At 37.8% G+C, this 15,613-nt stretch overlaps 1 protein-coding gene across 1 annotated transcript in view; it reads right to left on the reverse strand.

Moving 5' to 3' along the window:
* Positions 1-162: 162 nt before the first annotated feature.
* The window catches only part of MSI2 (musashi RNA binding protein 2), a 381,856-nt gene continuing 366,405 nt past the window's right edge, over positions 163-15,613 (reverse strand). Inside the window, exons 13-15 of the mRNA XM_065418114.1 lie at positions 7,804-8,012; positions 5,959-6,036; positions 163-2,264 (exon numbers count right to left, since the gene is read on the reverse strand). Of these exons, the coding sequence (XP_065274186.1) occupies positions 5,995-6,036; positions 7,804-8,012 (251 nt within the window). The 3' untranslated portion in view covers positions 163-2,264; positions 5,959-5,994. The remainder of the gene's footprint in view (positions 2,265-5,958; positions 6,037-7,803; positions 8,013-15,613) is intronic.

Consider the following 15,613-nt stretch of genomic DNA (forward strand, 5'->3'; position numbering starts at 1 on the left):
CAACAAAGAATATTCTATGAGGTGATAGGGAATGGAGAGGAAAAACAAATGGTAGTACAGTACGTCATCAACATTGACAAAATATTAATAAAAAATTCCCTGACTTATACATTGGATCTCAGGGAATTTGGTTTGTTTTTTTTATTATTTTTATTTTTTAAAGAACTGTTATTTTATTACTTGATCAAGTCTCAATATTTAAAAAGCGTCCAGCATTTTGCTTAAACCTGGTTGTTCTGAAATAAGAAAACCAAAAAACCAAAAAAAACCAACCTAAAATATTACACAAAAAAAGCATGATTTCGTTTTTAAAAACAAGAAAAACAAGGTTTTTTTTCCCATTCAGATAGCATTATGATGCCTTGTTTTTTTTAAAGATGCCTTGCTCTACCTGGTCTATTGAATGTCTACATTAGTCTACTTGTTAGTAAAATTTACAAAAATAGGAGTGCAGCAGCTCTTTTTAACAAATGTCGCATTCAGTGTCTTATACTGGCTGTACCTAAAGTACCAAATTTATAAACGTAACAATTTAAAAAAATATTAATAAAACTTGTCAATATTACGTTAAAAAAAGAAGAAATATATCCATACTACAGTATGTTCTTAATGCCACCTACCATGTTGTACTTCTATTTTGCTGTTGCAGGCCTATTTACCAATATTAAAAAAATTAAATTAAAAAATATCCTTCATAAGTTTCCTCCCCCAACAGAGGACCATATATATAACAGCCAAATATTAAACATGTGCAAATAGGAAACTGTCAGTTTTTCCCCCTACCAGTCACAGTGCAATGATGTTTTATACTTTTTTATATTTTTTAATTCTGTTTACATCTACAATAAATTAAAATCTTCTGTCGCTTCTAGGGTGATACTTGTAGCACTGAGGTATTCCAAACAAACAAACAATAAAAAGGTTGCTTTCCTAATTTGTTAATATAGAAAATAATGGATAAAAGGTATAATGCAAGCTTGAACACTGCTCTTCCTATGGCATGTTGGACACTGAAGAGGAATCTCCTCTCTGTCAGAGCTTTATAAGACATGCAGAGCAGCTGAAATGACTGGACAGCAAGTTGATCTAATTTAAAATAATGACTAATAAAGGTGTGCTTCAAACTTTAAATACTTTAAATATTAAAATTGTAGCTTCTTTTTCAGTCTTGGGAAAAAGCCGTTCTTAAATTAAAAAATATAACTAAACGGTTACCTTTTAAGCTGTGCACATATGACTAGTTAATATGCTGGTATGACGCTAGTACAGTTATAAGGTCTAACACACCTACAGAGCAAGCTAAACAGTGTTAATCTAACTCTTATGGGCCAGCTCTGGCAGTTGATCTAAACGTTTAAAACTTTTTTTCTTCCATTTAGTAGAGAAACTGCCTTAGACTGACTCCATCACAAAAATATTTTGTATTTCTCTTTCTCTTTCTTAATAGTTTATATGTAGTTAATGGAATTGTATTTACAGTTTTTTTTTTTTTTTTCCAGAATTCACAATTTCAAAAAACCTTATATCACCTCTTTCAACCAAAAAAAGCACTTATAGAAAAAGAAGGACACAAAAAATTTTGCAGTCCTTACCTTATTGCCGAAAATAGATATAATTAGGTTAACAAAGACGTCACAAATCAAAAGAACGGCTAGAGATCCTGCTATTCAGCTACCCTCTCAGCTCCCATACAACGCAAACTAGAAACTTGACTTCAGCTCACCCGCTGCTCTTGCTCTACTTCTAATTCAGTGTGTGCTAAAATTCCACCTGAAAAGTTTTTACAGTTTCAGAATTGGTACCAAAAGACTGAGACTCATGTTATCATCCCAGCATCCTTTAAGCAACAACTACATAAAACAAAAGTAAAAAGGAAGGAAAAAAGAAAAGAAAACCCCTTAATATAAACAGTTACACTATGGTTAGGCTTTTACTAGATACACAAATTAGAACTACATGACTAAGAGAGTATGTCAAATGCTTTGAAAAAATGTGATTCAAATAGATTTAAGGGGGGGGAACCCATCAAGAAAATAAAACAAAAGAGAAATGGATTATATATACATATTTTAAAAGCTGTTTTTATAGTACAGCAGATTCATGAGATGATGAGAGAGATTTTAAACAACCTAAGTCCATAGAGTGCCACCTCCAGTTTATTTATGTTATTGGTGATGATGTAGTGCTCAAAGTCTGATGATATCACCTGAACATGGGACCATTCAGAAACTTCGCCCTGTCTTGCCTGGACATCCAGATATACTCTATAAAGGATAAAAAGAACACATAACATAACCAATTTTTTTGAGAGTAACAGAAGTTCCCAAATCTAATGGAGTTCCTCACGGGGATTATTCTGTACCTATATTTGTAAATAGCTCAGTGGAATTCCTGGGCAGGTCTTTGTATGTTATTTTGTGCAATTAATGCCACGCAGTAGAACCTTGACATATAATAGACCTGACCCAGGGATGTGCTGAGGACCAGTAGCTCTTGTTGAAGTCACTGGGAGCTCAGTGCTTTTCAGTATCAAACCCACTATTAATATGTGTAATATGAAAAAGGTAACATCACTTAAATACAAAAAGTGAACAGAGATAGTCTAAACATGACCTATTCAGTTTATGTAAATAGCAGGTGATGTTGGCATGGCAAAGGGCCAATGCATGGGAACTGTGCAAAATTTTTAATATCAAAATGAGAAGCGTACTTAAACATTTGACACCTGTGTTTTGGGCCATAATCTGTTCTAAATCACATGGTGTAAATCCAGAGTCACATAATTGAAGTTTATGGGGTTACTCTGGAATGAAAAGTATAGCAGAGCAGAATTTAAGCTATCGATCTTCTCTTTCAAATACATTTACAAAGGTAAAGTAAATACCTCAGTTTCAAATTCAGTGCTCCTTTGACAAGCTCCTTTTGTACTTTTACAGGGTGGTTTTTGTTTGTTTGGTTTTTGTTCACTAATATTTGGGAACAATAAAATATTACTAGATTCATCAGAAGTACTGGAAAATCTCCTTATGCACCAGTCACAGAGTTTACCTAGCTTTATAACATGCATATTTCTAAAACTGTTCAAGTACTTTCTAGATGATAACTTTTAAATGGGTACATTTCAACGGAATAATCACTTTTATAAGTGCATGTGTAACACCTAACTCACCGATCCTGCAGACAGACAATTTCATATGTCAGTAATCCAACTGAGTGCAACAGGACTACTCTTCTAGGTCAATTTTTCCAGGATTGGGACAGAGGGGGGTAATTATTATTTAAACTTCACTACAGAAATGATTTTAATTATGACAAAAATAAAAAACCACTCCTGCAGTTGAGGGTCTATCTACAGTGCAGGCAGGCAGGGGTGTGATTTGCATCTCGTGTAGATGTACTCTAGCGCAGCACCTCTCAACCTTTCCAGATGACTGGACCCCTTTCAGGAGTCTGATTTGTCTTGTGTACCCCAAGTCTTGTTTCACCCCACTTAAAAACTACTTGCTTACAAAATCAGACATAAAAGTGTCACACAGCACACAATTACTGAAATGTTGCTTACTTTCTCATTTATACCATATATTATAAATCTATTGGAATATAAATATTGTACTTACATTTCAGTGTATAGTATGTAGAGCAGCATAAACAAGTCATTGTCTGTATGAAATTTTAGTTGTATTGACTTTGTTAGAGCTTTTTATGTAGCCTGTTGTAAAACTAGGCAAATATCTAGATGAGCTGATGTACCACCTGGAAGATCCCTGCCTAACCCCAGTCTGAGAACCACTGCTCTAGCGAGTTTGCTAAAAACAAGCAAGTGGGTTTCAGCATGGGCTGCACAAGCGAGTACGTACCCAGGCGGGCGTGTGCTGCAGTGTCCTCACTTTAGTGAGCTAGCTAGAGCACAGGTACGTCTGCACGAGCTGCAAATCACACCTGTGGCTGCCGTGCAGGTGTCTCCTGAGTTGTATTCCAGCAGGAGGGAGATGAGGGATATGCTGGCAGACCTGAAAGCTTGCACACACAGAGTATGCAGAAGGGCTGAACTTTGACAGGAAATTACATTACAAAAATTAAGTAATGTAAGTTTTAAAGACCCAGTTCAAATACTATCACATCCCATCTCAGTATCAAGATGAGATTTTTGCTTTACAGAAAGGCCTCGGCATGTGGAGAACCACTATACTAGCAGCCCCTTGTAAGCTGGAGCAGTGGAGCCTGCCCACAGATGGAAGAGGAAACCATAGTGAGATAAGTGGAAGTATATTTTGGAAGGCACTGTCACAATTACAAATTTCAAACTCAATAGTCCTTGAGAAATTAATAATACGGACAATCCCCCCCCCAATTGATTTTAATTAGTAATTAGCAGTGTTAACAGCTATTTCTGTTTTTAAGTCATTAATGATTGCACTTGTAACACTGGCCAGTAAATAATGGTTACAGGTTGATGTGCTGTGGTAGGTTTAAGATGATTGCAATATATTAATTTTGTTAACATTTCCTGTCTTGCGGCATTATTAGTTCAAATTACTGTTTCTTTAAAAATCCCCAACATGCTTTGAACTCCACGGCTTGTCTTTATGAAGGATATGGACACAACAATCGTGAAAATATTATTAAATTAAATATTATTATTATTATTAAAATATAAGCCAATTACCGTGTGTGTCTGTGTGTATACACACACTATAACATTACCAGAAATAACTAGGATTAAAAATGAGTGCTTGTATATTTTACTCTCCCCATAAAAATTATATTTTGTGGACCAAATTAGTTCAGGAAACATTCTTAAAAATTTAAAATACACATGTATGCAGGAGATACACATGACCATTTCTTGTCATACATTAAAGGAGATCATAACATAGTAATAGTTATAAACTGATCAATGTACTATCTCTATTAGATACAAAAATCATGCAGCCCAGCATCAATGGGCGTTTTGTGGGGTGATCATGGCTTGATGGATAAGGGGTGTGTGTGTGTGGGGGGGAGGAGGGTTGTTTTTCTAGGTAGGTTTTTTTTTGCATATATTGGTAGATACACATACACATTTAAGTACCCTCCACATGTATAGTAACAATCCCCCTCCCCTCTGTAATTATGATTTTAATTCCATAGATTTATTTGAAATTTAAAATGTGACTGATCAGATTTATTCCTAGCTAAGAATCAACAGAAATAAAATTTGACATTTAAATTTATTTTGTATCCGTATAGAAAAATGTAAACTACAAAGGTAAACACATGGTTTAATAGGTATAACTTTTATTTTGTATTGACTGACTTTTTAATTTACACTATTAGAGGTATAAGAATATTCATTTGCAAAAATGAATATGCCAAAAGGCCAAACAATTTTTTTTAAACATGTAATTAACTCAAACTCAGTTAAAAGGGTAGGAAACTGGCAGTGATCCAAATACTAAGGTAATGTCTTTAATTTAATTTGCTTAGGTTTAATTTTTTAATCTTGGTAATTGCTCTATGGTTACTAGTAACAATGTTATCTCATAGCTATAATATTTGGTACAGTACTTAATTATGAATTATGGTTTTCTTTGCAATAAAGCAATGGTGCTCACTTATTTTAGAAAACTGCATTCATAGCAAATCCGCAATCCTCACAGCAATGCTGCCTACTGACACTTCTTCATTTGTTTCCCCAAAGACTTCTGGAATCATCATTTATTCCTTTGGGTTTTAAAGAATGCCAGCAACTGCTCTAAGCTTAATAAATGTAAAAACACTAACTTTGTTGGGTTCTAGCTCCTGATTCTCTTCCAGTTTCCAACCCACAAGATTGATTTTAAAATAAACAATTGCAAAAAGGAATGATTAAAGGCCAAGGAAAAAAGAAAGTGAAGATCAAAAGGTGTTTTCTTAATTTAAAATATATATGGGACATAGTAGCTTAGCATAAAATACAAATGGTATATATTGTAATACCTCAAAGTGAGATGGCAACCAACCATGTGTAACGTTTCAATGGTATCCATTTGTAAAAGCCGTTGCAATCAAAGGTCCCTAAAATTGTACAATTATTAAGGTCATCAGTGTTCTATACATGGGAACAGATTATTATTTTTTTGGCAAGTAATTATCAAAGGACTTGAAAGACTGTGTTGCCAGCATGAATATGTGTTTAAGAAAGCTGTTCTCTGGTCACCACTGACTTGATGTGTTGAATTCTAATCTTACCTTTCCAAGACACTAATCTTCTCACCCTCCCCCCTCTAAATTTTGGGTTTTTTAAACATTAGGATTAGTAAATGGACAATGTTAAAAAAATAAAGAATAAAAAAGACCCCCATGTTCTCGATAAGGTTATGGGGGGAGAGGAGGAATTAGGAGGCTGCCAATCTGCACGTCAGAGAGAAAATACTTCCTTAAAAAATGATAGTACAGACAAAACAAGATGCCAAATGTATTATTATTATTATTATTAGACAATCAGGACGTTGCAGAGGTCAAAGTGCACAAGTTTTCAAAAACAAACAGGTCTTTTTCTTTAGGCGAAAAGTGGAAATGAGGGGTGTTGTAAGTGGTGATAGATGGCAGTTTAAATTGATGTAGCTCTTGGCAGAATAATCATAATCCACATTTCAGAGCACCACTGATCCAATGAGATTGTCAAGTTACTTAAGTGACCTTACGATGGGAATGGAATTGAACAAGAATTCAGAACATTAGGGCAAAACTAGAAGGCGCAAAAAGGTATTTAAAAAATATAATGAAAACCACATTAGTTAATTTCAGGAGCTTTGTCTGCACTACATTTTTTTCCCCCAACCAATTTGGCTAAAATATTAACATTACTCTCTTATTTGGTTTTGAGTAATCTTTTGAAACTGCTCTATACATCTAAGATGGAAAACACACAATGAAAAAAATCTCATTGTTTGCTTAACATTTTTTTTTCGGGTAGCTGATTTCCCATTTCAAAGACTGACAGCCACTAAACAGATTCAAACACATTCATGCTAACGCACAGAGATAAAACAATACAATCTGAAAAACAGCATGCAAGTTTGTTAAGTAAATTTCCATTGCCTATATTAGTTAGATGATAGAACCATGTAAATATTTCCCATTGACTTGAGAAAAAAAAATAGCAGGGACTTACTTGTGACCTTCCAATTTCAAGAAATGTTAGCAATAAACTAGTTATCAACATGTTGAGCACACATCATCTCAGGCTAACTTTTCCTCTTCAGTTCCATACTAAGGCTCCGATTCTGCAAACACTTGTGCATGTACTTAACTTTAAGCATGTAAATAGTCCTATTGACATGAGTAGGACTATTCATCGGTTTTAAATTAAGGACATGTATGTTTGCAGAACTGGAGATGCTAAAGCAAAGGACCACTTTCTCTTCGATAGAGATAAAGAATTGGGGCATTATTATATGCTGTTCAGTGCCTCAGCCTAAAATATTTGTTCTACAGAAATAGAGAGACTTAAATTTAAAATGAACAGAAACTTTAAGCATTTTTTAAAATATTACAGTTTAAAGTAGGTCAAATCTATAATGGAGGAGTAGGGGGGGGTCATACAAGCATTTTCAATTCCGCTTATAATTCAAGTGCCAGTGGAGTGTGCCATTTTGAAACAAGTCTATTAGTAAATTGAGCAAGTTAGACAGAATAGTATCACAAAATGGTAAAAGGCTACGTGAGCAGTGCACCACACAATTCATTTTTAATTAAAAAAAAACAAAAACCCTCTACAAAACGGTTCCTGAACTAAATTCAAATTACCCCCGTGGAGAAGGGAAAGAAATGGTTACTTACAGCAATTCCATGGCCAAAGCCAGAGCCTGGCTGAGGACTGGCAGCACTTATGTAATTACCAACACCGGAGTCCTGACTGGCTGTACCGTAGAGGTCTGCGACTGGACCTGGGCTGTTAGCCCCTGGAAATCCTCCTGGCCGGGCTGGATTGGAGCCTGCCGGGGAAGCGGGTGCGCCAAAATTCGGTTGAGCACTGTAGCTATTCAAGACTGGTGTGCAGAGAATAAAGCTGGGTATGAGGCCAGAAGCCGAGCATGCACAGTTATTACAAAGCCAAACACTAGAATAAACAGCCTAGGCCCAACTTCTAACACTTAACCAAGGCCATGCGATAGGAGAGCAAGTACTGAATAATAGTCAGCCCATACTACTAAGAAGCTTGGAGCTCCAAATATATATAGATAAATATATATATATAAAAAAAACAATCATTCAACACACTACTGCAACCAGAGACTGTAGGTGCTCATTTTCACCAAATTATCACAAACTATATAGATATTTTTCAACATCTGATTTGATGCTCATGCAGTAGTAACAAGTTTTCTAGATCTGGGCACGTCGAGACAGCATTCACATCCCATGCAAACTACAAAGGAACTAGTTTTAGACTACACATTGTGTTAATATTGATATTAAAATGTTGACAGCAAATAAAGCAAATCACATCTAGTAAAATCATTTTTGGATCCATTCAATACTTTACCAAACCTCCCCCTCCCCCCCCCCCCGCCCTTTTATCTGTAAGCTATATAAAGATTTCAACATCTAAAAGGTGTTTTTTTTTTTTTTTTTTTTTTTTATAAATGGTATGGAATGGAACATTTTGGAGTAACTTTTTTTTTTTAATTGTTATGAAGGAAATTTTTTTTTTGTTCCTCAGATTTGGAGAGCGAAGACCTCCCTCTGTCTCCAAAACTGCACAAAATAAGTAAGTGAAGATCAAAACCAAAAAAGAATTCCATAGGATCTATGACACTCACCTCCTTAAGGGGAAGTAAAAGAATTTTTTTTTTTTAAGTCAGAAAAAGATGCTAACAGATAAATTTGGATCTTTAAGCATGTTAGATGATCAGATTTGGGCATTTCTCACAATCACTCTGGAATGTAAAATTTATGAGTAAAAGACTTGACTGCAAAGAGAAATGTTAGCAGGCTAGGAAGACTCAAATGGAAATAGCTTGCTGCAAGATAAACCTATGTTACTTCCAAGGTCCTTACAGAAGTGCAGAGAGACATGCCTGTATGCACCATTAAGCCCACCTATTCTCTCACAGCATCCCTTGCGAGCCAGATAAAGTTGGTGTATATACACACATGTATTTTAAACTGCTCAGTTGGTTTCAATTTCCCTCATTTAATTAGACTAGACTGAACAAGATGCTTGCAAATAAATAAGCACAGTGAAAAGACATATAAATCAAAAAGATATGTAGTCTGGCAAGACCTCAATTAAATAAACCTTAGTTATCATTCTATTTGTAACAGTTAGCGAGGTTTGAGTTTTATTCATCAACTCCGAAGAGGTGGGTATTTAAACACCTTTTTAAAAAACCCTAAATCTAGCAGATGGAATCCATGCCATGCCCTGAAGAGACCCGTCCTTCTCAAATCTAACTGCACAGGCTGTTCCACCTAGGTATAGAGAGACAGACTAAAAGTGAAATTTAATACTGCACAGTCATACCCAATCTTTCATTATCTCTGAATTATTAGTATAAAGTAGCTATTAGAAACAGGCCCGAGCTGCAAAGTTTTGTATTTCCCCAAAGTTCAAGGCTGTACAGCTACAGGGTTTTGGCCTCTCTCTTTTTGCTGAGTCTCCTGCAGACAATTATAGAATCATAGGTGATTAGAGTTGGAAGAGACCTCCGGAGGTCATCTAGTCCAACCCCCTGCTCAAAGCAGGACCAACACCAACTAAATCATCCCAGCCAGGGCTTTGTCAAGCCAGGCCTTAAAAACTTCTAAGGATGGAGATTCCACCACCTCCCTAAGTAACCCATTCCAGTGCTTCACCAACCTCCTAGTGAAATAGTGTTTCCTAATATCCAATCTAAACCTCCCCCACTGCAACTTGAGACCATTACTCCTTGTTCTGTCATCTGCCACCACTGAGACCAGCCGAGCTCCATCCTCTTTGGAACCCCTCTTCAGGTAGGAGAGGAAGTTAGGAGTTAAACAGGGGATGAGTGAAGTGTGGCAGCTTGTAGACGCCCTCTCCTTGTAATCTGCAGGTAAGAACTGAGCTGATCAATTGCAGGTTTTTATTGCCGATGAAATCGAAGAGTGAGCAAGTCCTATTTCTCTGTCAAGAGACACCCAGAAAAGGTTATAGTCCTACTCTAAGAATGGGCTTTGGACAAAATGAACAAAATGGGCTTTGGATCAGCTCCTTGTTAAAAATTACAACAATTTATATGCAAATTTGGTACAGCCAACATAGCCTTCAGCATCACACACTGTGGGAGTCTTAAGTCCATTGAGACATGATCATTCAGGATTTCCCATTATGCCACTGGCTCAGAACTGAGCAATCTTTCACTGAGCTGTATCAGCTAGAGTTAAATACTCCTCAACTAGATCAATTAACCAGCAAACATAAAATGGCAACCAATGGCTTTGCAGTGGTCGGAAAGTCCAGTTTACAAAATAAATTGTGCAATGTGGCTCTTTGTAACTGGTAACAGGAGGAAGTAAGTAGGTCATCTAATTCAGCAAGTTAGAAGAAATAAGGCAAGAAGAGAGTAAACAGATTATTTTGGAACACGCTGGCAAACAAAGCACCATTTTTTAATATTAAAGATTAAATGTCAAGATAACATTTGGCCTTCTCACTCAGGAAGAAAAATATCCAGCTGAGATATTCAAAAGCCCTTTATTATCTTGCTCTAGCACACTCTTTTTTCTGGTTCAACTAAATGGATACAGGTTTTACTGCCAAGTCACACAGAAAACCTGGTTTGCCCAGTTGAGCAAATCCATGGGCCTCTAACAGGCCCACGGGAGGGAAAGAAACCATTTTAAATTTCCTTCATGCTGATTTGCAAAGAATGCAGACAGGGCCTTTACTGAGGACGACATAAGGACACACATTCCTTAGAAACAAACCATGCCAGAAGGAAAAAATTAACCGTGTTCAGGGTAGATAAACAAATAACCCCAAACAGTCCAACCATCAGCCAAAGGTCACAAGAGATGGCTTGTGGCGAACCTTAAAAAAATAACACTGCTGAGTTTTAAGAGAGTTCTCAGTCTTGTTCCATCCTAGCAATGGCGTCAATGACACAAACAATTGTACCGTCATTTCTGTCACTTGCTTTTAATTCTCATATTGAAACATATGCATGTGTGTAGGGCAGGAAAGCGTTTACAAAGAAGTGTCTATTATTATGAAAGACACCACAGTCTGACTAGCGGTGCAGGTTTTGACTGTAATGTGTCTTAATGATGTGGATAATAGGTACCCTCTGTGTGATGGTGTGTTACTGTATTGGCCAGATCTTCTAAATAAAGGTAATTTTGAAGACTCCATTTCAGAACATGATTTGCTGGGAAAACCCAAAGTCATAACAATGTCAAGAAGCAGTGGCAATCCCCAGAGAACACAGGGCAGATTATACATAGAAATATGCCAAGGGTTTAATTAAAAACAAACAAAACCAAAAAATATTCACAAAATAGGCCACATTTCTCCCTGGTGTAATTCACTGAAGTCAACGGAGGTGACACCTGGGCTGAACAGGTCCCTCTGTTTTCAATATTAATTTCACGATACAATGATAAAATTACACTATTTAAAACAACGACCAGTTTCTAAAGAGTTGTGCTGTATTCTAGCATGGCTGTTCTACTCTACAGCGGTGTCAAAATCCATAAGATGAGAGAAGCTAGAGATGGAAATGACCAGATCAGAGCATCCAGCTTTCTACATGTGCAGATTAGAGACCCCCCACAAGAAGAAATCACATATCCAACTAATGCTGTGCTGCGTGTGTGGAGGGGAGTGGGAGAAACACATTTCAAAGCTTCAAATATTTTTACTTACTTAAAATGTATTTGAAAGGATGAAGTATTGGGGAGGCGGAGCTGGCTGACTGGCAGATCTGGATACTGATGTTTACAGAGTATATCCAGTGATTACTGAAGAAGCAACTGTATGAGCCTCATAAAATACCACCTCAAGTCTAACAGGAGCAGCAATATGGGCTAGATCCTCAGCTAGTGTAAATCAGAAACGCTCCATTACTTTCGGTGGAGCAATATTGATTTACACAGCTGAGGATATGGGACAGATCTTTTAGGACAGTAAAAATGGCAAGCCACCTCAAGCAGAGACTTCTCCTTAGATGGCCCCCTAACACTGATGGATTTTATTGAGATTGTCTTTTGGTACCCATTGTGGTAAACTGGAAGTGGAATAGAGCTAAGGACACTCATTTATTCTCCCTGGGATCAAACTGAGGGAGCTCTGGAATGTGAGTTAGATGGAAACAAATTCCCCTTGTTAAAATAAAATAATCATCGTAACGTACAGTGGCATGCCATTTGTAGTGAATTCCACAAGAGAGCAGCTCTCTTTATAGTCATGAATGAAAACCCCATTTCAGTGCACTATCCTGTGCAAAATGTAACCCTGATATTGAGAATGAAGTTTTTCTGTGCAAACATAACTAAAAATAACACTAGTTTACTAGACGAGGATTCTACTACGTACAGAGCAAGGAGAAGAGGGGATGGAATGTGAGTATCCCCTAGGTATTTACCACATTGCATGGGAGATAAAATGGGTACTCAAAAGATCTCAAAGGAAGATTTCCCACGCTTACAGGAGTTGCTGACTGATGCCAATATGCTGCTAATAGTAGCACAAATCGTTTAGCAATAAGTGGCTATAACACCACAACCAATAATATATGAAGACACATCAGCATCCAGGGTAAAATCATTCAATTTGCAACTGCAAAAATCATAAGTGGATGACAAGAAAACACTTGCTTTAGTGGTTTCCTGAAAGGAAGAGAGAAAACTAAAAGCCACCAAACAGATTTCTAGAAGCTAGTCTGATCTCTCCCCATCTCTCCCCAGGGAGTTTTGCTGACCTAAAGGTAGGGGACTATTGTTTTCCAATATCATTTTTGGCTGTCAGTCCAAGGAGATCAAGAATTAAGTGTTATCCATTCTCCCCTTCCACCCAAGGCACCAACCAGCTGATGCAAGTCTCTACTTAGCTCAGCATAAAATCACTGTCTGATGATTCAGCATTAAACATGGGCAGGTACAGTTAACTTCCTCCACTGCTAGGGATTTTATTGTACTTGTGAAGTCTTGTTGATCAGGCCCCACATTTTCCACATGCCTTAAAAGGTTTGGGTTCAATTTACTAACCAATTGCACATGAAACCATCCTGCACAGAACATTTCACAGCAGAAGAACTTCAGCCTAATAACTCAAACCTTCGAGTTTCTCATATGCAGAATTTGTGGTCCCAGTCTTTACTAGCAGATACTGTACCAGAGTAGTGTCAAGAGAGATGTGGGAAAGATCGTATGCATCTGTGATGTCTATCTCACCCACAACCCAGGGGTCCTCAGCATAAAACTGAGGATCTTCTAGATTTCCTCAGACCCAACCACTCCTTTCCAGTGGTATCTTACCCTGAGGGTCAGATGGTCCAGTGCCTAGAGCAATTGTAATCAACGGGCAGGATCCATCAGATGTGGCAGAGAATGGGATGCATAAATTTTTTGTTCAATATGTGTTTTGACTTAGTTGCGTGTCTTATTACGGACCAACTGGCTGTGCTCTGATCATTCACTGTGTCTAGTAAATTTTCGCCTGTACTTGAAGTTTTGCCTGTTGGCTGAATTAGGCACCAATTCACTGTGCAGCCTATAGGGGGCCGGGACAAATATTTTTTACCTCCTGTCTTTAAGAGGTGCATGCTGAAGGTGGCTATTTTCAGTCTAGGCCCAGTGCAAAAGGAAAGACTAACTTGACACTATCCTTTCCCCCTACCTTTCCCTCCTCCAGTCCACACACCCACCCATGAGGTCCTACACAGCAGCTGCCCTTCTCCTGACTTCCTCCAGAAACCTGTCAGCTCTGCTTCTTAGTTGGTCAACAGGATGGGTGCGAACGGGCTATGCTCCCTCTTCAGCACTTTCAGTACTCACTGTCCTGCAGTGAGCAACTTGGAGTGGGAGTCTTTGCCACAGCAGTGCCATTTGGGTGGACTGGAGTTTAGGAAGCAATAAAAGCTACTACAAAACAGAGGTCAGGATGACTTGGGCAATTTTACCACCACACACTATCTGCAAAGGGAAAGCAATGCTTCTCTGTCAGTGGAGCAGGAGGGTCAGTGCATCAGTATCACGAAGGAGCTAAGAGGGATGGAGAATGTATAGTGGGGACCAGATTGAGAAGAATATTGGGTTTGACCTCTTGCAGCCACAGCAAGCCAACGAAGTCCCAATATGAGTTGAAGCCAAATGAGTAACACCCAGCAGTGACAGCACCGCAGAAAGGTGGCAAAGCCCCCGTGATGTAAAAGGAGAAAGGAAAAAGGATGCAAAAATTAAAATGATAACGTATGAGTTCTCATGTCAGGAGCTGGGCAACCTGCATAGGGACACTATTTTTAATGATGATTTGCATTACACTAGCCCCCAGAGATTCCAACCAAGAATCAGGGTCCATTGTGCTATGCACTCTATAGACACAGGGAGAGATTACAGTCTAACTCGATCGGATAGGCAATAGGAATTATTATCCCCATTTTACAGATTGGAAACTGAGGCATAGAAAGATTAAGTGACTTGTCCAAATTCATATAGGGAGTCTGTGGCAGAGCTGGGAATTGATCCCGGGTCTCAGACCAAGTGCCTTAATCACAAAGCCATCCTTCCTCTCATAGTTTTCCTTTTTAATTGTGACTTTTGGTATTTATTATTTGTATTTGTTGACTTTTTCTATCGCAGTGCAATTATAAGGAAGGGGCTGGATGTCGCTGAAATATGATTAGGTATTAAAAAGAATCTGTAGGTCTCTATTGTGCCAGGAAGCCCTAGAATAAGCCAGTTCAATTTTGTGGTCATGAACTTTTATGAGGTAACGGTAAAACAATATTTTTGAAACAAACAAACAAACAAACAAACAAACAAACAAACAAACAAACGGAAAAGCTTGAACAAAAAGTGATTGATGACTATTTGGGGGCTGCTTTTAAATTGAGATTGTAGGGGTTGATGACTGAGAAGGGGATGGGAAGAACCTATTGGTAAGAGAAAATGTAATCTCTAGTTTTATTGAAGAGTGGAACTAACTTTCGGTTGAAGGCAGCCTGCTAAGCTCTGTACAGCTCTCAAATGAGTCTCCAGTGGGAAACAACAAAGCAGTAAACATCTGTTTCAAATTTCACTCTTGGAAACAGCAATATTACACAATCGCATCCAGTCTGGGCATCAGCTAGTACTCAGAACAGATCTGGATCTGTCAACCCCAAGTTACACAAAGGACCCACCAGAATCACATTAAAAGAAACAGCTACAAAAATTATGGGGCTTGCAAGCATCCAACTCCCAAGTTGTGATGTTAGTTTGTAAGACCCCAGGTTCTTAGGTCTTGTTGGCATGCGGAGTTGCACTGGTTTAGCTACAGGTGTGATTTTAAGCTGATGTGGATAAACTGGTTCACACCCCAGTGTGGACATGCTCATTTCAGTTTAAATCAGCAGAGGTTATCGATCTTTTTCTTTCTGAGCCCCACCCCATGCTATAAAAATTCCAGGCCCCACTTGTTCCACAACAA

This window comes from Emys orbicularis, chromosome 17 (genome assembly GCF_028017835.1).
Source record: "Emys orbicularis isolate rEmyOrb1 chromosome 17, rEmyOrb1.hap1, whole genome shotgun sequence".
NCBI classification, from domain to species: Eukaryota; Metazoa; Chordata; order Testudines; family Emydidae; genus Emys; species Emys orbicularis.